The sequence below is a fragment of the Oncorhynchus nerka genome, linkage group LG12 (genome assembly GCF_034236695.1).
Source record: "Oncorhynchus nerka isolate Pitt River linkage group LG12, Oner_Uvic_2.0, whole genome shotgun sequence".
Classification (NCBI taxonomy): domain Eukaryota; kingdom Metazoa; phylum Chordata; class Actinopteri; order Salmoniformes; family Salmonidae; genus Oncorhynchus; species Oncorhynchus nerka.
In genome coordinates this window covers 87,232,778-87,260,726 of record NC_088407.1, presented here as the reverse complement: position 1 = coordinate 87,260,726, position 27,949 = coordinate 87,232,778, and the positions used below count along the sequence as shown (strand labels likewise).

Sequence of the window (27,949 nt, the reverse complement as noted above, 5' to 3'; positions counted from 1 at the left end):
CTGAGCCGTCTGAGGGCACATTTCACTGTCTCCGTCCAGAGGGCACATTTCACTCCGCGGCCAGAGGCACATTTCACTGTCTCCGTCGGCCAGAGGGCACATTTCACTGTCTCCGCCGGCCAGAGGGAACATTTCACTGTCTCCGTCGGCCAGAGGGCACATTTTACTGTCTCCGTCGGCCAGAGGACACATTTCACTGTCTCCGTCGGCCAGAGGGCACATTTCACTGTCTCCGTCGGCCAGAGGACACATTTCACTGTCCCCGTCGGCCAGAGGACACATTTCACTATATAAAACACAAAACCATCAGTAAAGTTTAAAATGTCATGGAAACCCATTTAACATGAGAATATAACAGCAAAAGTCATTTTTATGGGGACAAAGTTCATCACGCAAAGCCTTTACTGTACTGTTTACTGTAAACCTCCCTGGTGGGGAAATTTGCATATTGTTTCATCTGTCACAAATTGTACAGAAACGTAGCTATTTACACATATAAGATTGAAACACACACACACACACACACCACACACACACTTACCTGCTTCAGGATCCTCTGGGATTCTCCACATATAAAGGTTGAAGTCATCTGATCCAGACAAGACGTACTGGAGGAAGACAACAGAGAGATTAAACATAGAGGCATCTCAAAATGCCACACTATTCCCTATGTAGTGCACTTCTTTAGACCCTATTCCCTGTGTAGTGCACTTCTTTAGACCCTATTCCCTATGTAGTGCACTTCTTTAGACCCTATTCCCTGTGTAGTGCACTTCTTTAGACCCTATTCCCTATGTAGTGCACTTCTTTAGACCCTATTCCCTGTGTAGTGCACTTCTTTAGACCCTATACCCTATGTAGTGCACTTCTTTAGACCCTATTCCCTATGTAGTGCACTTCTTTAGACCCTATTCCCTATGTAGTGCACTTCTTTAGACCCTATTCCCAATGTAGTGCACTTCTTTAGACCCTATTCCCAATGTAGTGCACTTCTTTAGTCCAGAGCCCTGCTGACAAAAGTAGTGGACTACATAGGGAATAGGGTTTGGATTTGGGACTCATTGTAAGACGACGTCCTCTATAAAACACATCCTGATGTTGAACTATTACACAATGTTCTCCGTTTCTGTTGATACCAACAACAAAAAGAGAAGCTTGTTATCAACAATTAATCCTCCAGAACAAAAAAGCTTAAGAAGATAGTCAGGTAAACATCTAAACTTTAAAACATTACGGCCAGTCCATTTTGAGTATTCATAAAGAGCCTCCCGAGTAAGACGGCTGGCCTAGGATCAGTTTTAGGTTTTGTATTTTAGATCATAATGGAGAAAGAAAACACAGACAAGATCTGATCCTAAATCAGCACTCTTAACGCTTTATGAATCCGAGCCTAAATCCTTCAAGGGGAAAATAATTGCAATTTTTACATTTTATTTTATTTTTTTTAACTTCCAAGGATCCAGTTGTAGAAACAGCAAAACAGGCAGCGCAGTTACAATAGGGAGACAGAAGAATTTATGACAAATCTCTTCTCCGAGGGAAGATAGAATTTGAGATGAGGTGTACACTTCTCCAAAAAAACACACTGAGCAGAAATATGTGTGGTGTCTGTTGCCAGGCAACGAGGAGCCGAGCCAATGAAGCCAGAAGAGAAGAATGATCCAGAATGATCCAAAGACTGCACCTCAAATGGCAACCTATTCCAGATATAGTGCACTACTTTGGACCAGGGTAGTGAGCTATGGGAGGGAACAGGGTGCTATTTGTCTCACTCAATCACTAGGGTCATTGTCTACTAACTAGTGACATCACTGGGGTCATTATCTACTAACTAGTGACACCACTAGGGTCATTTAAGAGGCCCGCGGTGACACCACTAGGGTCATTAAGAGGCCCGCGGTGACACCACTAGGGTCATTAAGAGGCCCGCGGTGACACCACTAGGGTCATTAAGAGGCCCGCGGTGACACCACTAGGGTCATTAAGAGGCCGGCGGTGACACCACTAGGGTCATTGGGAGGCCCGCGGTGACACCACTAGGGTCATTAAGAGGCCCGCGGTGACACCACTAGGGTCATTAAGAGGCCCGCGGTGACACCACTAGGGTCATTAAGAGGCCCGCGGTGACACCACTAGGGTCATTAAGAGGCCCGCGGTGACACCACTAGGGTCATTAAGAGGCCCGCGGTGACACCACTAGGGTCATTAAGAGGCCGGCGGTGACACCACTAGGGTCATTAAGAGGCCGGCGGTGACACCACTAGGGTCATTAAGAGGCCGGCGGTGACACCACTAGGGTCATTAAGAGGCCGGCGGTGACACCACTAGGGTCATTAAGAGGCCGGCGGTGACACCACTAGGGTCATTAAGAGGCCGGCGGTGACACCACTTGGGTCATTGGGAGGCCCGCGGTGACACCACTAGGGTCATTAAGAGGCCCGCGGTGACACCACTAGGGTCATTAAGAAGCCCGCGGTGACACCACTAGGGTCATTAAGAGGCCCGCGGTGACACCACTAGGGTCATTAAGAGGCCGGCGGTGACACCACTAGGGTCATTGGGAGGCCCGCGGTGACACCTGGGAGGTGAACCCCAGGACACACGAATAGAATTGTAACCATAACCGGCACAAGCCTTTTGTCGTCTCTAAGCAACATCGTCACCTTGACAACAAGTAGTCAGGGGCCAGTCCGCACAGCAGAGAGAAAGCACTAGTGAATGTAGCTGCAGGCATTCTAAATCAGCTCTTCCCCCACAAGGCCTAACTTCTCCCTCGCGCTTCGTGTGTCTCTGGTCTCACACGCCACTGGTAGATTCCAGCCGGCTGCAGCACGGTTCTGTTATTCTAGAAGGGTCTTCTTCTGCAGCGAAGGTCTCCCCTGACAGCACCGCAGCCAATTGTGAACATAAAGTAGACATGGTTTCAGAGTGATATCATGTCTCATATGAGGGGGAGGGGGGCTAGTGCCAAATTGCATCCTATTCCTTACATAGTGCCCTACTATGTGAGGAATAGGGGACATGTATGTAATGGTTCAGTTATGGTCACGGGAAGGACAGCCTCCCTCTAGTCTCCGCCTCCCTCTAGTCTCCGCCTCCCTCTAGTCTCCGCCCGTCACCGTTGCCCTCTGGACGACCTCCCCAACTAGATAAAAGGGCTAATGTCTAATGTAGTGCACGGCATAAGGAACAGGGTACCATTTGAGACGGATCCCTTGAGCCCACTGCAGAGTTCCTTCAGGAAAACACAACTTTATAAATGTCTCTGTAGGGAAGCCTCTCTTTAACAGACTTTCTCTCTCTCGCTCTCTTCCCAGAATAGAAAGAGAAAAAAACCACACACACACAGAAAAATTGGGACGTTGACTTTCTAGGTATGCCCGAAAACAGAACGGTCTGTAGTTTAGATAGTACGAGTGTTACCTAGCGACGCAAAGGTTGAAGGTCAAAGTCCCACAGGGATCACATCCATTAGTCTCTGCTAATTGGTAGATACCGTACCAGTCAACAGTTGACACCTACTCATTACAGGGATTTTCTTTATTTTTTAAAACCATTTTCCACATTGTAGAATAATAGTGAAGACATCAAAACTATGAAATAACACATATGGAATCATGTAGTAACCCCCCCCCCCAAAAAAGAAGTGTTAAATCAACATATATTTTATATTTGAGATTCGTCAAAGTAGCCACCCTTTGCCTTGATGACAGCTTTGCACACTCTTGGCATTCTCTCAACCAATACGGTAGGGGTGGGTACACAGAAGATAGCCCTATTTGGTAAAAGACCAAGTCCATATTATGACAAGAACAGCTCAAATAAGCAAAGAGAAACGACAGTCCATCATTACTTTAAGACATGAAGGTCAGTTCATACGGAAAATTTCAAGAACTTTGAAAGTTTCTTCAAGTGCTATGATGAAACTGGCTCCCACGAGGACCGCCACAGGAAAGGAAAGACCCAGAGTTACCTCTGCTGTAGAGGATAAGTTCATTAGAGTTACCAGCCTCAGAAATTGCAACCCAAAGAACTGCTGCAAAGAAACCACTACTAGAGGAAACCAATAAGAAGAAGAGACTTGGACATTAGATCGGTGGAAATCTGTCCTTTGGTCTGATTTGAGATTTTTGCTTCTAACCCCCGTGTCTTTGTGAGTGAACGGATGATCTCTGCATGTGTGGTTCCCACCGTGAAGCATGGAGGTGGTGGTGTGATGGTGCTTTACTGTCTGATTTATTTAGAATTCAAGGCACACTTAACCAGCATGGCTAGCAAAGCATTCTGCAGTGATACACCATCTCATCTGGTTTGGGCTTAGTGGGACTATCATTTGTTTTTCAACAGGACAATTTTTAGACCCTATTCCCTATATAGTGCACTCCTTTATACCCTATTCCCTATATAGTGTACTACTCTAGACCTTATTCCCTATATAGTGCACTCCTTTAGACCCTATATAGTGCACTACTTTAGTCCTTATTCCCTATATAGTGCACTACTTTTGACCAGGGTCTACAGGGCTCTACAAGCTGTAGGGCACTATGTAGGGAACAGCGTGCCATTTGGGATGCCATCCATAGCCCCGAGGGCTCACCTGATCCTTGTCTCCAGCGAAGCAGCAGCTCTTCATGGTGCAGGAGTTGAAGTAGCCCTGGTTGTCGAACTGGAAGCTGGGTAGGCGAGAGTGTAGCTCGTAGAGGACCGGGGGTAGCCTGCGACGCAGGGCCAGGAGCTGGGTCCCTGCGCTATTAAAACGCACTGACATGGCACTCTGCAGGGACATGCTACCGCCGTACCGCAGCAGAGAACTGGGAGAGACGGAGAGAGAATGAGGTGGAAACTTGAATTGAATTGAGAGACAGAGAGAGAGGTGGATTAGGAAGGAAGAGTAGGAGTCGTGTTCCTCTCTAGGTTTCTTCCTTCAAAGGGGAGTTTTTCCTGGCCACTGCTTTGCTTGACTGATAAAGCACTGACAGCCACCGATGTAAAAAGGGCCTTATAAAATAAAAGTGATTGACAGACGGTGTAGATAAAGAGGAGACAAATAACTGGAGGGTACTTATGTCTGATTACATTTAGAGGCAGTTTCAATCTTATATGGTCAGAATAGAAGCAATGTTAAGAAATTGGTGAATTAAATAAAATAAAAATAAAATTTAAACAGTGCCCTCTGGTGGACAAATTGGGTAAAACAGATGCTGGATTACAGCCTGAGAGTTCCGAGTGTGACGGTTAACAGAAGCTCTCACGTGCGAGGCTTGCGGATGTCCCACAGCCCCACCCCCTCCTTGGAGTTGGCTGTAGCCAGCAGTCGGGGCTCTGCCGGGTTGAACATCACACTGTGGAAGGCTGATGGGTAGTTGGCCAGACAGAAGGGCTCTGAAACACACAGGGAAGGACATGGATTTTAACTCAGATGACATTGTTATTGATCAGGTGTAGGCCTATCGCAATAGGTTTTATATACACAATAATACACTGAAAAATACTTTACAAAAATATAAAAATGCAACATGAACATTTTATATTTGTATATAAATATATAAATTAGCATGTAAAGTGTTGGTCCCATCTTTCATGAGCTGATCCCAGAAATGTTAAGTACGCACAAAATGCTTATTTCTGTCAAATGTTGTGCACTAATTTGTTTACATCCCTGTTAGTGAGCATTTCTCCTTTGCTAAGAAAATCCATCCACCTGACAGGTGAGGGGCGGCAGGGTAGCCTAGTGGTTAGAGTGTAGAGGCGGCAGGGTAGCCTAGTGGTTAGAGTGTAGAGGTGGCAGGGTAGCCTAGTGGTTAGAGTGTAGAGGCGGCAGGGTAGCCTAGTGGTTAGAGTGTAGAGGTGGTAGGGTAGCCTAGTGGTTAGAGTGTAGAGGTGGTAGGGTAGCCTAGTGGTTAGAGTGTAGAGGTGGCAGGGTAGCCTAGTGGTTAGAGTGTAGAGGCGGCAGGGTAGCCTAGTGGTTAGAGTGTAGAGGTGGCAGGTAGCCTAGTGGTTAGAGTGTAGAGGTGGCAGGGTAGCCTAGTGGTTAGAGTGTAGAGGTGGCAGGTAGCCTAGTGGTTAGAGTGTAGAGGTGGCAGGGTAGCCTAGTGGTTAGAGTGTAGAGGTGGCAGGTAGCCTAGTGGTTAGAGTGTAGAGATGGCAGGGTAGCCTAGTGGTTAGAGTGCAGAGGCGGCAGGGTAGCCTAGTGGTTAGAGTGTAGAGGTGGCAGGGTAGCCTAGTGGTTAGAGTGTAGAGGTGGCAGGGTAGCCTAGTGGTTAGAGTGTAGAGGCGGCAGGGTAGCCTAGTGGTTAGAGTGTAGAGGCGGCAGGGTAGCCTAGTGGTTAGAGTGTAGAGGTGGCAGGGTAGCCTAGTGGTTAGAGTGTAGAGGTGGCAGGGTAGCCTAGTGGTTAGAGCGTTGGACTAGTAACCGAAAGGTTGCAAGTTCAAATCCCTGAGCTGACAAGGTACAAATCTGTTGTTCTGCCGCTGAACAAGGCAGTTAACCCACTGTTCCTAGGCCGTCATTGAAAATAAGAATTTGTTCTTAACTGACTTGCCTGGTTAAATAAATAAAATAAAGGTGGCCTATCAAGAAGCTGATTAAACAGCATGATCATTACACAGGTGCACCTTGTGCTGGGGGGGGGACAATAAAAGGCCGCTCTAAAATGTGCAGTTTTAACACACAACACAATGCCACAGTAATAAAGCCCTTTTGTGGGGAAAAACTCATTCTGATTGGCTGGGCCTTGTTCCCCAGTGGGTGGGCCAGTCTCCCAAGTATTTATTATGGATCCCCATTAGCTGCTGCCAAGGCACTAGCTGCTCTTCCTGGGGTCCAGCAGAATTAAGGCAGTTTATACAATTATAAAAACATTACAATACATAAATAACAGATTTCAGAACACATTAAGTGTGTGCCCTCAGGCCCATACTCTACTACCACATATCAACAACACAAAATCTATGTGTAAGTGTGTGTGTGTGTGTGTATAGTGCGTATGTTATCGTGTGTGTGTGTGCACGTGTCTGTGCCTATGTTTGTCACAGTATTTTTAAAATCTGATTTGACTTCTTGCATCAGTTACCTGATGTGGAATAGGGCTCTATGTAGTACTGTGGAATAGAGTTCCATGTAGCCATGGCTCTATGTAGTACTGTGGAATAGAGTTCCATGTAGCCATGGCTCTATGTAGTTCTGTGGAATAGAGTTCTATGTAGTTCTGTGGAATAGAGTTCCATGTAGTCATGGCTCTATGTAGTACTGTGGAATAGAGTTCTATGTAGTCATGGCTCTATGGAGTACTGTGGAATAGAGTTCCATGTAGTCATGGCTCTATGTAGTACTGTGGAATAGAGTTCCATGTAGTCATGGCTCTATGTAGTACTGTGGAATAGAGTTCCATGTAGTCATGGCTCTATGTAGTACTGTGGAATAGAGTTCCATGTAGTCATGGCTCTATGTAGTACTGTGGAATAGAGTTCCATGTAGTCATGGCTCTATGTAGTTCTGTGGAATAGAGTTCCATGTAGTCATGGCTCTATGTAGTACTGTGGAATAGAGTTCCATGTAGCCATGGCTCTATGTAGTTCTGTGGAATAGAGTTCCATGTAGCCATGGCTCTATGTAGTTCTGTGGAATAGAGTTCCATGTAGTCATGGCTCTATGTAGTTCTGTGGAATAGAGTTCCATGTAGTCATGGCTCTATGTAGTTCTGTGGAATAGAGTTCCATGTAGTCATGGCTCTATGTAGTTCTGTGGAATAGAGTTCCATGTAGTCATGGCTCTATGTAGTTCTGTGGAATAGAGTTCCATGTAGTCATGACTCTATGTAGTACTGTGGAATAGAGTTCCATGTAGCCATGGCTCTATGTAGTACTGTGGAATAGAGTTCCATGTAGTCATGGTTCTATGTAGTTCTGTGGAATAGAGTTCCATGTAGTCATGGCTCTATGTAGTACTGTGGAATAGAGTTCCATGTAGCCATGGCTCTATGTAGTTCTGTGGAATACAGTTCTATGTAGTTCTGTGGAATACAGTTCCATGTAGTCATGGCTCTATGTAGTACTGTGGAATACAGTTCCATGTAGTCATGGCTCTATGTAGTACTGTGGAATAGAGTTCCATGTAGTCATGGCTCTATGTAGTACTGTGGAATAGAGTTCCTTGTAGTCATGGCTCTATGTAGTACTGTGGAATAGAGTTCCATGTAGCCATGGCTCTATGTAGTACTGTGGAATAGAGTTCCATGTAGCCATGGCTCTATGTAGTTCTTTGGAATAGAGTTCCATGTAGTCATGGCTCTATGTAGTTCTGTGGAATAGAGTTCCATGTAGTCATGGCTCTATGTAGTTCTGTGGAATAGAGTTCCATGTAGTCATGGCTCTATGTAGTTCTGTGGAATAGAGTTCTATGTAGTCATGGCTCTATGTAGTACTGTGGAATAGAGTTCCATGTAGTCATGGCTCTATGTAGTACTGTGGAATAGAGTTCCATGTAGCCATGGCTCTATGTAGTTCTTTGGAATAGAGTTCCATGTAGTCATGGCTCTATGTAGTACTGTGTGCCTCCCATAGTCTGTTCTGGACTTGGACTGTGAAGAGACCAGTGGTGTCATGTCTTGTGGAGTATGAATGGCTGTCTGAGGTGTATGCTAGTAGTTTAGACAGACAGCTTGGTACCTTCAGCTTGTCAACACTTCTTACAAAAACAAGTAGTGAGGAAGTCAATCTCTCTTCCACTTTGAGCCATGAGAGATTGACATCCATGTCATTAATGTTAGCCTCTGTGCACATCCAAGGGCCAGCCGTGCTACCCTGTTCTGAGACAACTGCAATTTTCCGTAGTCCCTCTTTGTGCCTTGTTGATAGTGTTGTTAAGAAGGTAGAAACTAGGGCCTGTAGGACCTGCCTTGTTGATAGCGCTGTTAAGAAGGTATAAACTAGGGCCTGTAGGACTTACCTTGTTGATAGCGCTGTTAAGAAGGTATAAACTAGGGCCTGTAGGACCTGCCTTGGTGATAGTGTTGTTAAGAAGGTAGAAACTAGGGCCTGTAGGACCTGCCTTGTTGATAGTGTTGTTTAGAAGGTAGAAACTAGGGCCTGTAGGACCTGCCTTGTTGATAGTGTTGTTAAGAAGGTAGAAACTAGGGCCTGTAGGACCTGCCTGGTTGATAGTGTTGTTAAGAAGGTAGAAACTAGGGCCTGTAGGATCTGCCTTGTTGATAGTGTTGTTAAGAAGGTAGAAACTAGGGCCTGTAGGACCTGCCTTGTTGATAGTGTTGTTAAGAAGGTAGAAACTAGGGCCTGTAGGACCTGCCTTGTTGATATGGTTGTTAAGAAGGTAGAAACTAGGGCCTGTAGGACCTGCCTTGTTGATAGTGTTGTTAAGAAGGTAGAAACTAGGGCCTGTAGGACCTGCCTTGTTGATAGTGTTGTTAAGAAGGTAGAAACTCAGGGCTCCGGGCAGCCGAGCGGAAATGGAGGAAAACTCGCCTCCCTGCGGACCTGGCATCCTTTCACTCCCTCCTCTCTACATTTTCCTCCTCTGTCTCTGCTGCTAAAGCCACTTTCTACCACTCTAAATTCCAAGCATCTGCCTCTAACCCTAGGAAGCTCTTTGCCACCTTCTCCTCCCTCTTGAATCCTCCTCCCCCTCCTCCCTCTCTGCAGATGACTTCGTCAACCATTTTGAAAAGAAGGTCGACGACATCCGATCCTCGTTTGCTAAGTCAAACGACACCGCTGGTTCTGCTCACACTGCCCTACCCTGTGCTCTGACCTCTTTCTCCCCTCTCTCTCCAGATGACATCTCGCGTCTTGTGACGGCCGGCCGCCCAACAACCTGCCCGCTTGACCCTATCCCCTCCTCTCTTCTCCAGAACCATCTCCAGGGACCTTCTCCCTTACCTCACCTCGCTCATCAACTCATCCCTGACCGCTGGCTACGTCCCTCCCGTCTTCAAGAGAGCGAGAGTTGCACCCCTTCTGAAAAAACCTACACTCGATCCCTCCGATGTCAACAACTACAGACCAGTATCCCTTCTTTCTTTTCTCTCCAAAACTCTTGAACGTGCCGTCCTTGGCCAGCTCTCCCGCTATCTCTCTCAGAATGACCTTCTTGATCCAAATCAGTCAGGTTTCAAGACTAGTCATTCAACTGAAACTGCTCTTCTCTGTATCACGGAGGCGCTCCGCACTGCTAAAGCTAACTCTCTCTCCTCTGCTCTCATCCTTCTAGACCTATCGGCTGCCTTCGATACTGTGAACCATCAGATCCTCCTCTCCACCCTCTCCGAGTTGGGCATCTCCGGCGCGGCCCACGCTTGGATTGCGTCCTACCTGACAGGTCGCTCCTACCAGGTGGCGTGGCGAGAATCCGTCTCCTCACCACGTGCTCTCACCACTGGTGTCCCCAGGGCTCTGTTCTAGGCCCTCTCCTATTCTCGCTATACACCAAGTCACTTGGCTCTGTCATAACCTCACATGGTCTCTCCTATCATTGCTATGCAGACGACACACAATTAATCTTCTCCTTTCCCCCTTCTGATGACCAGGTGGCGAATCGCATCTCTGCATGTCTGGCAGACATATCAGTGTGGATGACGGATCATCACCTCAAGCTGAACCTCGGCAAGACGGAGCTGCTCTTCCTCCCGGGGAAGGACTGCCCGTTCCATGATCTCGCCATCACGGTTGACAACTCCATTGTGTCCTCGTCCCAGAGCGCTAAGAACCTTGGCGTGATCCTGGACAACACCCTGTCGTTCTCAAATAACATCAAGGCGGTGGCCCGTTCCTGTAGGTTCATGCTCTACAACATCCGCAGAGTACGACCCTGCCTCACACAGGAAGCGGCGCAGGTCCTAATCCAGGCACTTGTCATCTCCCGTCTGGATTACTGCAACTCGCTGTTGGCTGGGCTCCCTGCCTGTGCCATTAAACCCCTACAACTCATCCAGAACGCCGCAGCCCGTCTGGTGTTCAACCTTCCCAAGTTCTCTCACGTCACCCCGCTCCTCCGCTCTCTCCACTGGCTTCCAGTTGAAGCTCGCATCCGCTACAAGACCATGGTGCTTGCCTACGGAGCTGTGAGGGGAACGGCACCTCACTACCTCCAGGCTCTGATCAGGCCCTACACCCAAACAAGGGCACTGCGTTCATCCACCTCTGGCCTGCTCGCCTCCCTACCACTGAGGAAGTACAGTTCCCGCTCAGCCCAGTCAAAACTGTTCGCTGCTCTGGCCCCCCAATGGTGGAACAAACTCCCTCACGACGCCAGGACAGCGGAGTCAATCACCACCTTCCGGAGACACCTGAAACCCCACCTCTTTAAGGAACACCTAGGATAGGATAAAGTAATCCTTCTCCCCCCCCCTTAAAAGACCTAGATGCACTATTGTAAAGTGGCTGTTCCACTGGATGTCTTAAGGTGAAAGCACCAATTTGTAAGTCGCTCTGGATAAGAGCGTCTGCTAAATGACTTAAATGTAAATGTAAACTAGGGCCTGTAGGACCTGCCTTGTTGATAGTGCTGTTAAGAAGGCAGAAACTAGAGCCTGTAGGACTTGCCTTGTTGATAATGTCGATAAGAAGGTAGAAACTAGGGCCTGTAGGACCTGCCTTGTTGATAGTGTTGTTAAGAAGGTAGAAACTAGGGCCTGTAGGACCTGCCTTGTTGATAGTGTTGTTAAGAAGGTAGAAACTAGGGCCTGTAGGACCTGCCTTGTTGATAATGTCGATAAGAAGGTAGAAACTAGGGCCTGTAGGACCTGCCTTGTTGATAGTGTTGTTAAGAAGGTAGAAACTAGGGCCTGTAGGACCTGCCTTGTTGATAGTGTTGTTAAGAAGGTAGAAACTAGGGCCTGTAGGACCTGCCTTGTTGATAGTGCTGTTAAGAAGGTAGAAACTAGAGCCTGTAGGACCTGCCTTGTTGATAGTGTTGTTAAGAAGGTAGAAACGAGGGCCTGTAGGACCTGCCTTGTTGATAGTGTTGTTAAGAAGGTAGAGCAGCACTTTATTATGGACAGACTTCTCCCGATCTTAGCTACGGTTGTATCAATATGTTTCGACCCATGACAGTATACAATCCAGGGTTACTCCAAGCAGTTTAGTCACCTCAACTTGCTCAATTTCCATGTTACTCATTACAAGATGTAGTTGAGGTTTAGGGTTTAGTGAACGATTTGTCCTAAATAAAATGCTTTTAGTTTTGAAAAAATGTAGGACTAAGTTATTCCTTGCTACCCATTCCGAAACTAACTGCAGTTCTTTGCTAAGTTTTGCAGTCATTTCAGTTGCTGTAGTAGCTGGCGTGTATAGTGGTGAGTGGGTGGGCCTATGCCCTCCCAGGCCCCACCCATGGCTGAGCCCCTGCCCAGACGTGAAATCCGTAGATTAGGGTCTAAATTAATTTATTTAAAAATGGACAGATTTCCTGTAACTCAGTAAAAAAAAAATCGTTGAAATTCGTTGTTAAGTGTATTATTACCTCCATGTGGCGGCTGCCGTGTGTCCCAGATGAGGACCCGTCCGTCGTCCGAGGAGCTGGCGAACACGTTGTCGTTAACGGGGCTGACGGACAGGCCGTACACCGCATCGTCGTGAAGGAACACGTTCAGAGTCTCGCCTCTGGAGGAGAAACAGAATACAGCGACTTCATGTACAACAGCAAAGTCAATCAATCCCTGATAGGCCTACAGCGACTTCATGTACAACAGTCAATCAATCCCTGATAGACCTACAGCGACTTCATGTACAACAGTCAATCATTCCCTGATAGACCTACAGCGACTTCATGTACAACAGTCAATCATTCCCTGATAGACCTACAGCGACTTCATGTACAACAGTCAATCATTCCCTGATAGGCCTACAGCGACTTCATGTACAACAGTCAATCATTCCCTGATAGACCTACAGCGACTTCATGTACAACAGTCAATCATTCCCTGATAGGCCTACAGCGACTTCATGTACAACAGTCAATCATTCCCTGATAGGCCTACAGCGACTTCATGTACAACAGTCAATCATTCCCTGATAGACCTACAGCGACTTCATGTACAACAGTCAATCAATCCCTGATAGACCTACAGCGACTTCATGTACAACAGCAAAGTCAATCAATCCCTGATAGACCTACAGCGACTTCATGTACAACAGTCAATCAATCCCTGATGTACAGCAGCAACAGTCAATCAATCCCTGATAGGCCTACAGCGACTTCATGTACAACAGTCAATCAATCCCTGATAGGCCTACAGCGACTTCATGTACAACAGTCAATCATTCCCTGATAGGCCTACCGACTTCATGCAACAGTCAATCATTCCCTGATGTACAGCGACTTCATGTACAACAGTCAATCATTCCCTGATAGGCCTACAGCGTCTTCATCACATCATTCCCTGATAGGCAAAGTCAATCAATTCCCTGATAGGCCTACAGCGACTTCATGTACAACAGTCAATCATTCCCTGATAGGCCTACAGCGACTTCATGTACAACAGTCAATCATTCCCTGATAGGCCTACAGCGACTTCATGTACAACAGTCAATCATTCCCTGATAGGCCTACAGCGACTTCATGTACAACAGTCAATCATTCCCTGATAGGCCTACAGCGTCTTCATGTACAACAGTCAATCATTCCCTGATAGGCCTACAGCGACTTCATGTACAACAGTCAATCATTCCCTGATAGGCCTACAGCGACTTCATGTACAACAGTCAATCATTCCGACTGATAATCATTCCCTGGCCTACAGCGACTTCATGTACAACAGTCAATCATTCCCTGATAGGCCTACAGCGTCTTCATGTACAACAGTCAATCATTCCCTGATAGGCCTTCATGTACAACAGTCAATCATTCCCTGATAGGCCTACAGCGTCTTCATGTACAACAGTCAATCATTCCCTGATAGGCCTACAGCGACTTCATGATAGGCCTAACAGTACAAAGTCAATCATTCCCTGATCATTCATTCCTGATAGGCCTGATAGGCCAGTCAATCATTCCCTGATAGGCCTACAGCGTCTTCATGTACAACAGTCAATCATTCCCTGATAGGCCTACAGCGACTTCATGTACAACAGTCAATCATTCCCTGATAGGCCTACAGCGACTTCATGTACAACAGTCAATCATTCCCTGATAGGCCTACAGCGTACTTCATGCACAAGTCAATCAATCATTCCCTGATAGGCCTACAGCGACTTCATGTACAACAGTCAATCATTCCCTGATAGGCCTACAGCGACTTCATGTACAACAGTCAATCATTCCCTGATAGGCCTACAGCGACTTCATGTACAACAGCAAAGTCAATCATTCCCTGATAGGCCTACAGCGACTTCATGTACAACAGTCAATCATTCCCTGATAGGCCTACAGCGACTTCATGTACAACAGTCAATCATTCCCTGATAGGCAACAGTCAATCATTCCCTGATAGGCCTACAGCGACTTCAACAGTCAATCATTCCCTGTAGGCAACAGCAAAGTCAATCATTCCCTGATAGGCCTACAGCGACTTCATGTACAACAGCAAAGTCAATCATTCCCTGATAGGCCTACAGCGACTTCATGTACAACAGTCAATCATTCCCTGATAGGCCTACAGCGACTTCATGTACAACAGCAAAGTCAATCATTCCCTGAAAGGCCTACAGTGAATTCGGGAAAGTATTCAGACCCCTTCAACTATTCCACTTTGTTACGTTACAGCCTTATTCTAAAATGGGTTAAATCATTTTTTTTGCCTCAAATCTACACACAATACCCCCAAAATGACAACGAGAGGCAGGTACATACAAGGAGACGGGGTGGAACGAGAGGCAGGTACATACAAGGAGACTGGGTGGAACGAGAGGCAGGTACAAGGAGATGGGGTGGAACGAGAGGCAGGTACAAGGAGATGGGGTGGAACGAGAGGCAGATACATACAAGGAGATGGGGTGGAACGAGAGGCAGATACAAGGAGACGGGGTGGAACGAGAGGCAGGTACATACAAGGAGACGGGGTGGAACGAGAGGCAGGTACATACAAGGAGACGGGGTGGAACGAGAGGCAGGTACATACAAGGAGACGGGGTGGAACGAGAGGCAGGTACATACAAGGAGACGGGGTGAAACGAGGGAGATGGGGTGGAACGAGAGGCAGATACAGAGGCAGATACGGAGATGGGGTGGAACGAGAGGCAGGTACAAGGAGATGGGGTGGAACGAGAGGCAGATACAAGGAGATGGGGTGGAACGAGAGGCAGATACATACAAGGAGATGGGGTGGAACGAGAGGCAGATACAAGGAGATGGGGTGGAACGAGAGGCAGGTACATACAAGGAGACGGGGTGGAACGAGAGGCAGGTACATACAAGGAGACGGGGTGGAACGAGAGGCAGGTACATACAAGGAGATGGGGTGGAACGAGAGGCAGATACAAGGAGACGGGGTGGAACGAGAGGCAGGTACAAGGAGATGGGGTGGAACGAGAGGCAGGTACAAAGAGACGGGGGTGGAACAAGAGGCAGATACATACAAGGAGATGGGGTGGAACGAGAGGCAGATACATACAAGGAGATGGGGTGGAACGAGAGGCAGATACAAGGAGACGGGGTGGAACGAGAGGCAGATACAAGGAGATGGGGTGGAACGAGAGGCAGGTACATACAAGGAGATGGGGTGGAACGAGAGGCAGATATATACAAGGAGATGGGGTGGAACGAGAGGCAGATATATACAAGGAGATGGGGTGGAACGAGAGGCAGATATATACAAGGAGATGGGGTGGAACGAGAGGCAGATATATACAAGGAGATGGGGTGGAACGAGAGGCAGATATATACAAGGAGATGGGGTGGAACGAGAGGCAGGTACAAGGAGATGGGGTGGAACGAGAGGCAGGTACATACAAGGAGATGAGGTGGAACGAGAGGCAGATATATACAAGGAGATGGGGTGGAACGAGAGGCAGATATATACAAGGAGATGGGGTGGAACGAGAGGCAGATACATACAAGGAGACGGGGTGGAACGAGAGGCAGATACAAGGAGACTGGGTGGAACGAGAGGCAGGTACAAGGAGATGGGGTGGAACGAGAGGCAGGTACAAGGAGATGGGGTGGAACGAGAGGCAGATACAAGGAGACGGGGTGGAACGAGAGGCAGATATATACAAGGAGATGGGGTGGAACGAGAGGCAGAAGACTGATTCCAGTGTAGGTACACACTGATGAAGACTGATAATATACTCACTGCTCTACATCATGAAGGATGACCTGTTCGTCGTTACCTTGAGAAAGAGACAACAGACCACAAATTAACACAAGAAAATCAGGCTACGGGTCGACCCATAGAACACTAAATCTAAATATTATAAACTGGATGCTTCGAGCCCTGAATGATGATTGGCTGACAGCCGTGGTATATCTGACCGTATACCACAGGTATGACAAAACGTGTATTTTTACTGCTCTATTTACATTGGTAAACAGTTTATAACAGCAATAAGGTACCTCAGGGGGGGTTTTGTGATATATGGTCAATATACCACAGCTAAGGGTTGTATCCAGGCACTCCGTGTTGCATCGTGCGTAAGAACAGCCCTTAGCTGTGGTATATCGGCCATATACCACACACGGTTTGTGCCTTATTGCTTAATTAGAACACTTTAGTTGATAAGGACTTCATACCCCATTCATAACCAAAACAGAGGCACATAAGAACGTATGACATGCTTAGGGCAACAACTGCATGTTTTTTCATTGCAGTATAAGTGATACTACGGTGACAAAACGAATACACCCAGGCCAGTTTATTAGGTACACCACCCCATTTAAAAATAAATGGATCCCTTCTACAGACAGTGAGTCACGTGGCTGTGGTTTCCTATATAAAAGCAGGCAGGCAGACAGGCATCAAGGCATTCAGCTACTGTTCCGACTGAGTGGGAGCAAAATGAGTGACCTGAGCATTGTATAATCGTCGGTGCCAGGCACACTGGTTCCAGTGTCTCGGGCACACCGGTGTCTAGGGTTTACAGAGAATGGTGCGACAAACAAAAATCGTCCAGTCAGCGGCAGTCCTGTGGGCGAAGAGAGAGGTCGAAGGAGAATGGCAAAAATTGTGCAAATTAAAACAGGCGGGCTAGAAACAGACAAATAACGGTGCAGTAGAATAGTGGTTTGCAGAACATCTCGGAACGCACAACTCGTCAGTCCTTGTCACAGATGGGCTAAAGCATAGCAGCAAACCGGCTAACACCTGGCTATAGCAGCAGACAGCCAACACCGGGCTATAGCAGCAGACGACCAACACCTGGCTATAGCAGCAGACAGCCAACACCGGGCTATAGCAGCAGACGACCAACACCTGGCTATAGCAGCAGAGAGCCAACACCGGGCTATAGCAGCAGACGGCCAACACCTGGCTATAGCAGCAAACAGACCAACACCGGGCTATAGCAGCAAACAGACCAACACCTGGCTATAGCAGCAGACGACCAACACCGGGCTATAGCAGCAGACGACCAACACCGGGCTATAGCAGCAGACAGACCAACACCGGGCTATAGCAGCAGACCGACCAACACCTGGCTATAGCAGCAGACAGCCAACACCGGGCTATAGCAGCAGACGACCAACATCTGGCTATAGCAGCAGAGAGCCAACACCGGGCTATAGCAGCAGACGGCCAACACCTGGCTATAGCAGCAAACAGACCAACACCGGGCTATAGCAGCAAACAGACCAACACCTGGCTATAGCAGCAGACGACCAACACCGGGCTATAGCAGCAGACGACCAACACCGGGCTATAGCAGCAGACAGACCAACACCTGGCTATAGCAGCAGACCGACCAACACCTGGCTATAGCAGCAAACAGACCAACACCTGGCTATAGCAGCAGACAGACCAACACCTGGCTATAGCAGCAGACAGACCAACACCTGGCTATAGCAGCAAACAGACCAACACCTGGCTACAGCAGCAGACCGACCAACACCGGGCTATAGCAGCAGACAGACCAACACCTGGCTATAGCAGCAGACAGACCAACACCTGGCTACAGCAGCACCAACACCGGGCTACAGCAGACCAACACCGGGCTATAGCAGCAGACAGACCAACACCTGGCTATAGCAGCAGACAGACCAACACCTGGCTATAGCAGCAGACAGACCAACACCTGGCTATAGCAGCAGAGAGCCAACACCGGGCTATAGCAGCAGACGGCCAACACCTGGCTATAGCAGCAAACAGACCAACACCTGGCTATAGCAGCAGACGACCAACACCGGGCTATAGCAGCAGACGACCAACACCGGGCTATAGCAGCAGACAGACCAACACCGGGCTATAGCAGCAGACCGACCAACACCTGGCTATAGCAGCAGACAGACCAACACCTGGCTATAGCAGCAAACAGACCAACACCTGGCTATAGCAGCAGACAGACCAACACCTGGCTATAGCAGCAGACAGACCAACACCTGGCTATAGCAGCAGACCGGCCAACACCTGGCTATAGCAGCAGACAGCCAACACCGGGCTATAGCAGCAGACGGCCAACACCTGGCTATAGCAGCAGAACGACCAACACCGGGCTATAGCAGCAGAACGACCAACACCGGGCTATAGCAGCAGACCGACTCCTATCAGCTAAAAACAATGAGAAGCGGCTGCAGTAGGCAAGTGATCACCAACACTGGACAATTGAGGAGTGGAAAAACATTGCCTGGAACAAGACAGCGAGTTTAATTGACTTGAGTCTCCTGTTCAGTCCCTAGACCACAGCCCAGTAGAGTATAGGTGTTAAACTCATTCCATGGAGGGCCTGGTGTCTGCAGGTTTTTGTTTTTACCAATTAAGACCTAGACAACCAGGTGTTGCGAGTTCCTTACAGTGACCTTAACTCATCAATCAGGTACAAGGGAGGAGTGAAAACCTGCAGAGACACGGCGCTCTGACACATGTCAAATAGAGCATATTTGGGATGAGATGGAAAGGGGGCTGTTCACCGCATAAAAACGTACCACCGATCAATCTGCAGAAACTGTGTGATGCCATCGCGTCTGCACGGACCAACATGCCTGTGGAATGATTCCAACACCGTGTAGAATGCCCCGAAGAATTTAGGCTGTTCTGGATGAAAAGGGGGGTGGGAGTCCAGACCCTGTACTAGATGGTCGTACCTAATAAATTGAGGTTGTTGACACGTACAGAGCGCCGACAAATGATTATGAATGGGTTATGTACTGTATGCTGCTACCTACCAGTCCTTATAAAGTAATGGTGTGATTTCTGAAAAACAACATATCGATTTATATAAACAGCTGATGTCAGCTAACTCGAGCCCTCTACAAACTAATATGAAGTGAACCACCATAACTCCCATAGTGGTCGATTAACCAGTAGTCACCACCCAAAGCCTGTCAGACCATGATCTAAACTCTGTCTGAACTCCTACTGTGGTTGTTCATCAAGATGCATAGTATTGTGTTCCACACTCATGCTCCCAGTGCATTCTCTTGAGTACGTTTCCTGTGAGGATTAGTGTGTGGAGAACGCATAAAACATGACATTAGAGAATCATTCTAATGTATTACCTCACGCTGAGCAGCACTCCCCCCTACTGTATTACCTCACGCTGAGCAGCACTCCCCCCTACTGTATTACCTCACGCTGAGCAGCACTCCCCCTACTGTATTACCTCAGGCTGAGCAGCACTCCCCCTACTGTATTACCTCAGGCTGAGCAGCACTCCCCTACTGACATTACCTCACGCTGAGCAGCACTCCCCTACTGTTTACCTCACGCTGAGCAGCACTCCCCTACTGTATTACCTCACGCTGAGCAGCACTCCCCTACTGTATTACCTCACGCTGAGCAGCACTCCCCTACTGTATTACCTCACGCTGAGCAGCACTCCCCCCCTGAGCAGCACTTCTGTATTACCTCCGCTGAGCAGCACTCCCCCTACTGTATTCTCACCTGAGCAGCACTCCCCTACTGTATTACCTCCCACTCCCCTACTGTATTACCTCCCACTCCCCCTACTGTATTACCTCCCACTCCCCCTACTGTATTACCTCCCTCCCCCTAGCAACTCCCTACTGTATTACCTCCCGCTGAGCAGCACTCCCCTACTGTATTACCTCACGCTGAGCAGCACTCCCCTACTGTATTACCTCACGCTGAGCAGCACTCCCCCTACTGTATTACCTCCGCTGAGCAGCACTCCCCCTACTGTATTACCTCACGCTGAGCAGCACTCCCCCTACTGTATTACCTCAGGCTGAGCAGCACTCCCCTACTGTAATTACCTCAGGCTGAGCAGCACTCCCCCTACTGTATTACCTCCCACCCCCTACTGTATTACCTCACACTCCCCTACTGTAACCTCCCACTCCCCCTACTGTGATTACCTCACGCTGAGCAGCACTCCCCTACTGTATTACCTCCCACTCCCCCTAAATTACCTCCTGAGCAGCACTCCACCTACTGTATCCCTACTGTATTACCTCAGGCTGAGCAGCACTCCACCTACTGTATTACCTCCCACTCCCCTACTGTATTACCTCCCACTCCCCCTACTGTATTACCTCCCACTCCCCCTACTGTATTACCTCCCACTCCCCCTACTGTATTACCTCCCAGGCTGAGCAGCCCACTCCCCTACTGTATTACCTCAGGCTGAGCAGCCCCCCCTACTGTATTACCTCCTGACTCCCTGTCTGTATTCCTCAGGCTGAGCAGCACTCCCCCTACTGTATTACCTCAGGCTGAGCAGCACTCCCCTACTGTATTACCTCAGGCTGAGCAGCACTCCCCTACTGTATTACCTCAGGCTGAGCAGCACTCCCCCTACTGTATTACCTCAGGCTGAGCAGCACTCCCCTACTGTATTACCTCAGGCTGAGCAGCACTCCCCCTACTGTATTACCTCAGGCTGAGCAGCACTCCCCTACTGTATTACCTCAGGCTGAGCAGCACTCCCCTACTGTATTACCTCAGGCTGAGCAGCACTCCCCCTACTGTATTACCTCAGGCTGAGCAGCACTCCCCTACTGTATTACCTCCCACGCTGAGCAGCACTCCCCCTACTGTATTACCTCACGCTCCCCCCCTACTGTATTACCCTCACACTCCACTCCCCCACCCCCTACTGTATTACCTCCTCCCCCTACTGTATTACCTCACACTCCCCCTACTGTATTACCTCACACCCCCTACTGTATTACCTCACACTCCCCTACTGTATTACCTCACACTCCCCTACTGTATTACCTCACACTCCCCCTACTGTATTACCTCACGCTGAGCAGCACTCCCCTACTGTATTACCTCACGCTGAGCAGCACTCCCCTACTGTATTACCTCACGCTGAGCAGCACTCCCCTACTGTATTACCTCAGGCTGAGCAGCACTCCACCTACTGTATTACCTCCCACTCCCCTACTGTATTACCTCCCACTCCCCCTACTGTATTACCTCCTCTCCCCTACTGTATTACCTCCCACTCCCCCTACTGTATTACCTCCCGAGCAGCACTCCCCCTACTGTATTACCTCCGCTGAGCAGCACTCCCCTACTGTATTACCTCACGCTGAGCAGCACTCCCCCTACTGTATTACCTCACGCTGAGCAGCACTCCCCCTACTGTATTACCTCACGCTGAGCAGCACTCCCCTACTGTATTACCTCAGGCTGAGCAGCACTCCCCTACTGTATTACCTCAGGCTGAGCAGCACTCCCCTACTGTATTACCTCCCAGGCTGAGCCTCAGCACTCCCCTACTGTATTACCTCACCTCCAACACTCCCCCTACTGTATTACCTCACACTCCCCCTACTGTATTACCTCACACTCCCCTACTGTATTACCTCACACTCCCCTACTGTATTACCTCACGCTGAGCAGCACTCCCCCTACTGTATTACCTCCCACTCCCCCTACTGTATTACCTCCCACTTCCCCTACTGTATTACCTCAGGCTGAGCAGCACTCCACCTACTGTATTACCTCCCACTCCCCCTACTGTATTACCTCAGGCTGAGCAGCACTCCCCCTACAGTATTACCTCCCACTCCCCTACTGTATTACTCCCCTCCCTCACTCCCCTACTGTATTACCTCAGGCTGAGCAGCACTCCCCTACTGTATTACCTCCCACTCCCCCTACTGTATTACCTCCCACCCCCTCCCTCCTCCCCTACTGTATTACCTCCTGACAGCACTCCCCCTACTGTATTACCTCAGGCTGAGCAGCACTCCCCCTACTGTATTACCTCAGGCTGAGCAGCACTCCCCTACTGTATTACCTCCCACTCCCCCTACTGTATTACCTCCCACTCCCCTACTGTATTACCTCCTCAGCCTCCCCCTACTGTATTACCTCAGGCTGAGCAGCACTCCCCCTACTGTATTACCTCAGGCTGAGCAGCACTCCCCCTACTGTATTACCTCAGGCTGAGCAGCACTCCCCTACTGTATTACCTCAGGCTGAGCAGCACTCCCCCCTACTGTATTACCTCAGGCTGAGCAGTGTTACCTCAGGCTGAGCTCCCCCCTACTGTATTACCTCAGGCTGAGCAGCACTCCCCTACTGTATTACCTCAGGCTGAGCAGCACTCCCCCTACTGTATTACCTCAGGCTGAGCAGCACTCCCCTACTGTATTACCTCAGGCTGAGCAGCACTCCCCTACTGTATTACCTCAGGCTGAGCAGCACTCCCCTACTGTATTACCTCAGGCTGAGCAGCACTCCCCCTACTGTATTACCTCAGGCTGAGCAGCACTCCCTACTGTATTACCTCAGGCTGAGCAGCACTCCCCTACTGTATTACCTCAGGCTGAGCAGCACCTCACACTCCCCTACTGTACCTCACACTCCCCCTACTGTATTGCCTCCCACTCCCCCTACTGTACCTCCTCCCCCTGTATTACCTCCCCCCCTACATTACCCTCCCTCCCCTACTGTATTACCTCCACTCCCCCTACTGTATTACCCCCTACTGTATTACCTCACACTCCCTACTGTATTACCTCACACTCCCCTACTGTATTACCTCACACTCCCCTACTGTATTACACACCCCCTACTGTATTACCTCACGCTGAGCAGCACTCCCCCTACTGTATTACCTCACGCTGTATTACCTCACCACTCCCCTACTGTATTACCTCACGCTGAGCAGCACTCCCCTACTGTATTACCTCACGCTGAGCAGCACTCCCCTACTGTATTACCTCAGGCTGAGCAGCACTCCCCCTACTGTATTACCTCCCACTCCCCTACTGTATTACCTCCCACTCCCCCTACTGTATTACCTCACACTCCCCCTACTGTATTACCTCTCCCACCTCCCTCCCCTACTGTATTACCTCCACTCCCCCTACTGTATTACCTCCCACTCCCCTACTGTATTACCTCCACTCCCTACTGTGTTACCTCCTCCCCTACTGTATTACCTCCTCCCTGCTGTATTACCTCACACTCCCCTACTGTATTACCTCACACTCCCCCTACTGTATTACCTCACGCCTGAGCAGCACTCCCCTACTGTATTACCTCACGCTGAGCAGCACTCCCCCTACTGTATTACCTCACGCTGAGCAGCACTCCCCCTACTGTATTACCTCAGGCTGAGCAGCACTCCCCTACTGTATTACCTCCCACTCCACCTGTATTACCTCCCACTCCCCCTACTGTATTACCTCCCACTCCCCTACTGTATTACCTCCCACCCCCTACTGTATTACCTCCCACTCCCCTACTGTATTACCTCCCACTCCCCTACTGTATTACCTCCCGCTGAGCAGCACTCCCCCTACTGTATTACCTCACGCTGAGCAGCACTCCCCCTACTGTATTACCTCACACTCCCCTGCTGTATTACCTCACGCTGAGCAGCACTCCCCCTACTGTATTCCTCACGCTGAGCAGCACTCCCCTACTGTATTACCTCAGGCTGAGCAACTCCCCCTACTGTATTACCTCAGGCTGAGCAGCACTCCCCCTCCCTCCTACTGTATTACCTCACACTCCCCTACTGTATTACCTCAGGCTGAGCAGCACTCCCCCTACTGTATTACCTCCCACTCCCCTACTGTATTACCTCACACTCCCCCTACTGTGTTACCTCACACTCCCCTACTGTATTACCTCACACTCCCCCTAGTATTACACTCACACTCCCCTACTGTATTACCTCCCACTTCCCCCTACTGTATTACCTCAGGCTGAGCAGCACTCCACCTACTGTATTACCTCCCACTCCCCTACTGTATTACCTCAGGCTGAGCAGCACTCCCCTACAGTATTACCTCCCACTCCCCTACTGTATTACCTCACGCTCCCCCTACTGTATTACCTCACGCTCCCCCTACTGTATTACCTCAGGCTGAGCAGCACTCCCCTACAGTATTACCTCCCACTCCCCTACTGTATTACCTCCCACTCCCCCTACTGTATTACCTCCCCTACTGTATTACCTCAGGCTGAGCAGCACTCCCCCCTACTGTATTACCTCCCAGCACTCCCCTACTGTATTACCTCAGGCTGAGCAGCACTCCCCCTACTGTATTACCTCAGGCTGAGCAGCACTCCCCCTACTGTATTACCTCAGGCTGAGCAGCACTCCCCCTACTGTATTACCTCAGGCTGAGCAGCACTCCCCCTACTGTATTACCTCAGGCTGAGCAGCACTCCCCCTACTGTATTACCTCAGGCTGAGCAGCACTCCCCTACTGTATGCCTCCTACAGCACTCCCTACTGTATTACCTCAGGCTGAGCAGCACTCCCCTACTGTATTACCTCAGGCTGAGCAGCACTCCCCCTACTGTATTACCTCAGGCTGAGCAGCACTCCCCTACTGTATTACCTCAGGCTGAGCAGCACTCCCCTACTGTATTACCTCAGGCTGAGCAGCACTCCCCCCCTAGGCTGTATTACCTCAGGCTGAGCAGCACTCCCCCTACTGTATTACCTCAGGCTGAGCAGCACTCCCCCCTCAGGCTGAGCAGCACTCCCCTACTTACCTCAGGCTGAGCAGCACTCCCCTACTGTATTACCTCAGGCTGAGCAGCACTCCCCCTACTGTATTACCTCAGGCTGAGCAGCACTCCCCCTACTGTATTACCTCAGGCTGAGCAGCACTCCCCCTACTGTATTACCTCACACTCCCCCTACTGTATTACCTCACACTCCCCTACTGTATTACCTCACACTCCCCTACTGTATTACCTCCACACTGTATTACCTCACACCCCTACTGTATTACCTCACACTCCCCCTACTGTATTACCTCACACTCCCCCTACTGTATTACCTCACACTCCCCCTACTGTATTACCTCACTCCCCCTACTGTACCTCCACTCTACTGTATTACCTCACACTCCCTACTGTATTACCTCACACTCCCCTACTGTATTACCTCACACTCCCCCTACTGTATTACCTCACACTCCCCTACTGTATTACCTCACACTCCCCTACTGTATTACCTCACACTCCCCCTACTGTATTACCTCACACTCCCCTACTGTATTACCTCACACTCCCCTACTGTATTACCTATTAGCTGACACTCCCCTACTGTATTACCTCACACTCCTCCCTACTGTATTACCTCACACTCCCCCCTACTGTATTACCTCCCACTCCCCTACTGTATTACCTCCCACTCCCCTACTGTATTACCTCCCTCCCCTACTGTATTACCTCACCTCCCCCTACTGTATTACCTCCCTCCCCTACTGTATTACCTCCCTCCCCTACAGTATTACCTCCCCCCCTACAGTATTACCTCCCCCCCCTACAGAATTACCTCCCCCTACTGTATTACCTCCCCCCCCCTACAGTATTACCTCCCCCTACAGTATTACCTCCCCCTACAGTATTACCTCCCCCTACAGTATTACCTCAGGCCGAGCAGCACCATTCACTGAACCTTCCTCCAGTCAGGACAAAAAACAGAGACAAAACAAGATATACACAAAGCGATGGTTTTACTTCAGAAATATCAGCCATCTATATGTGAATCATAATAATCTAAGTTAGCCAAGTAGTTTAACAGGGAAAAAAAATGACCTAAAATGAATGTTATGCTAGGTTGATGTTAATTCTTCGTTGGTAGTTGTTAGCTACCAATTATACGTGGCTATCTAGATAGCTAACAGTAGTAGCTAGCCAGTTAGCCCTATTGACTTGCGATCTACGCACACTACAGTTGGCATTGTAGGCAGGTAAACGTGTTTATTAACTTAGCAAGCTAAAATATTTCAATCAGGCCAAATATGGAGATGCGAATGGGCAACCAGAGTTTATTCTCTCTCCAGCTCAAATAATGACCGCCATTGATTTCAAGAAATGTTGCGTTGTGCCCCACGTGGTCCGTTTCGCATACTTTGATTTGGACTTACTCCGACCATCCCGTGCTCAGAACTAAAACAAAACGGACAATTGTATTTTGTCTCACCCCCAGAGAACACCCTCTTGTTGGTGCTGTCGAAGGCCAGGCAGAAGATGTTGGAGAGGTGTTCTCCCTTCAGTATGAGAGGCTTGGCCGAGCGAGCATGGAGGACTCTCTCCATATCCCACAACAGCACTCTGCGGTCGTCCCCTCCTGTAGATAGGGAAGACACATCCACAGTACACAAAACCAGTCAAAACAAACTCGTGGTTTGGTCTGGGGTTATTACTCTTGCAAGGCCCACCAGTAGAGAAACACACTCGACTCTGAACAGTTGACGTTGAGATGTGTCTGTTACTTGAACTCTGTGAATCATTTATTTGGGCTCCAATCTGGAGGTTCAGTTATTTGCCCGATTTCTGAAGCTGGTAACTAATTAACTTATCCTCTGAAGCAGAGGCAACTCTGGGTATTCCATTCCTGTGGTGTTCCTCACGAGAGCCAGTTTCATCATAACGCTTGATGGTTTTTGCAACTGCACTTTAACTTTCAAAGTTCTTGACATTTTTCAAATTGACTGACCTTCACGAAGGGTCTGAATACTTATGTAAATAAGGTATCCGTTTTTAATTTCTTATCAAATTTGCAAAACATTTCTAAAAACCTGTTTTTGCGTTGTGTGTAGATTGATAAGGAAAACCATTTATTTAATCAATTTTAGAATAAGGCTGTAATGTAATAAAATGTGGAAAAAGTCAAGGGGTCTGAATACTTTCCAAATGCAGTGTATATACACACTGAACAAATCTATAAAACACAACATGCAACTATTTCAAAGATTTGACAGAGTTACAGAAATCAGTCGATTTATAGGCCCTAATCTATGGATTTCACAACTGGGCAGGGGCGGAGCCATGGGTGGGTCTAGGAGGGCATAGGCCCACCCACTTAGAAGCCAGGTCAGAATTAGTTTTTCCCCCACAAAAAGGGCTTTTTTACAGACGGAAATAATCCTCAGCACCCCACGCTCTCCGTCCTCAGACGATCCTGCAGATGAATAAACCTGGATGTGGAGGTCCTGGGCTTGCGTGGTTACACATGGTCTGGGTTGTGAAGCCGGTTGGATGTACTGCCTAATTCTCTGAAACGTCGTTGGAGGCGTCTTATTGTAGAGAAATGAACAATAAATTATCTGGCAACAGCTCTGGTGGACATTTCTACAGTCGGCATGCCAATTGCCCTCAACTTCTGTCGCATTGTGTTATGTGACAAATCTGCACGTTTTAAATTGGCCTTTTATTGTCCCCAGCACTTTGTAATGATCATGCTGTTTAATCAGCTTCTTGGTACGCAACACCTGTCAGGTGGATGGATTTTTTTGACATAGGAGAAATGCTCACTAACAGGAATGTAAAACAATTGTTGTATTTTTACCCCATTTCATGGTATCCAATTGTTTAGTAGCTACTATCTTGTCTCATCGCTACAACTCCTGTATGGGCTCGGGAGAGACGAAGGTTGAAAGTCATGCGTCCCCTCTTAA

General features: G+C 48.7%; 1 protein-coding gene across 2 annotated transcripts in view; it reads right to left on the bottom strand.

Annotated features, from left to right (window-relative positions):
- The window catches only part of LOC115124383 (DDB1- and CUL4-associated factor 5-like), a 46,596-nt gene that overhangs the window by 16,625 nt on the left and 2,022 nt on the right, over nt 1-27,949 (bottom strand). For both annotated transcript variants that reach the window (XM_065025919.1, XM_065025918.1), the window contains 6 exons: nt 26,473-26,619; nt 16,245-16,281; nt 12,476-12,615; nt 5,253-5,382; nt 4,598-4,811; nt 542-608 (listed from right to left, as the gene is read on the bottom strand). In XM_065025919.1, coding sequence (XP_064881991.1) covers nt 542-608; nt 4,598-4,811; nt 5,253-5,382; nt 12,476-12,615; nt 16,245-16,281; nt 26,473-26,619 — 735 coding nt within the window. The remainder of the gene's footprint in view (nt 1-541; nt 609-4,597; nt 4,812-5,252; nt 5,383-12,475; nt 12,616-16,244; nt 16,282-26,472; nt 26,620-27,949) is intronic.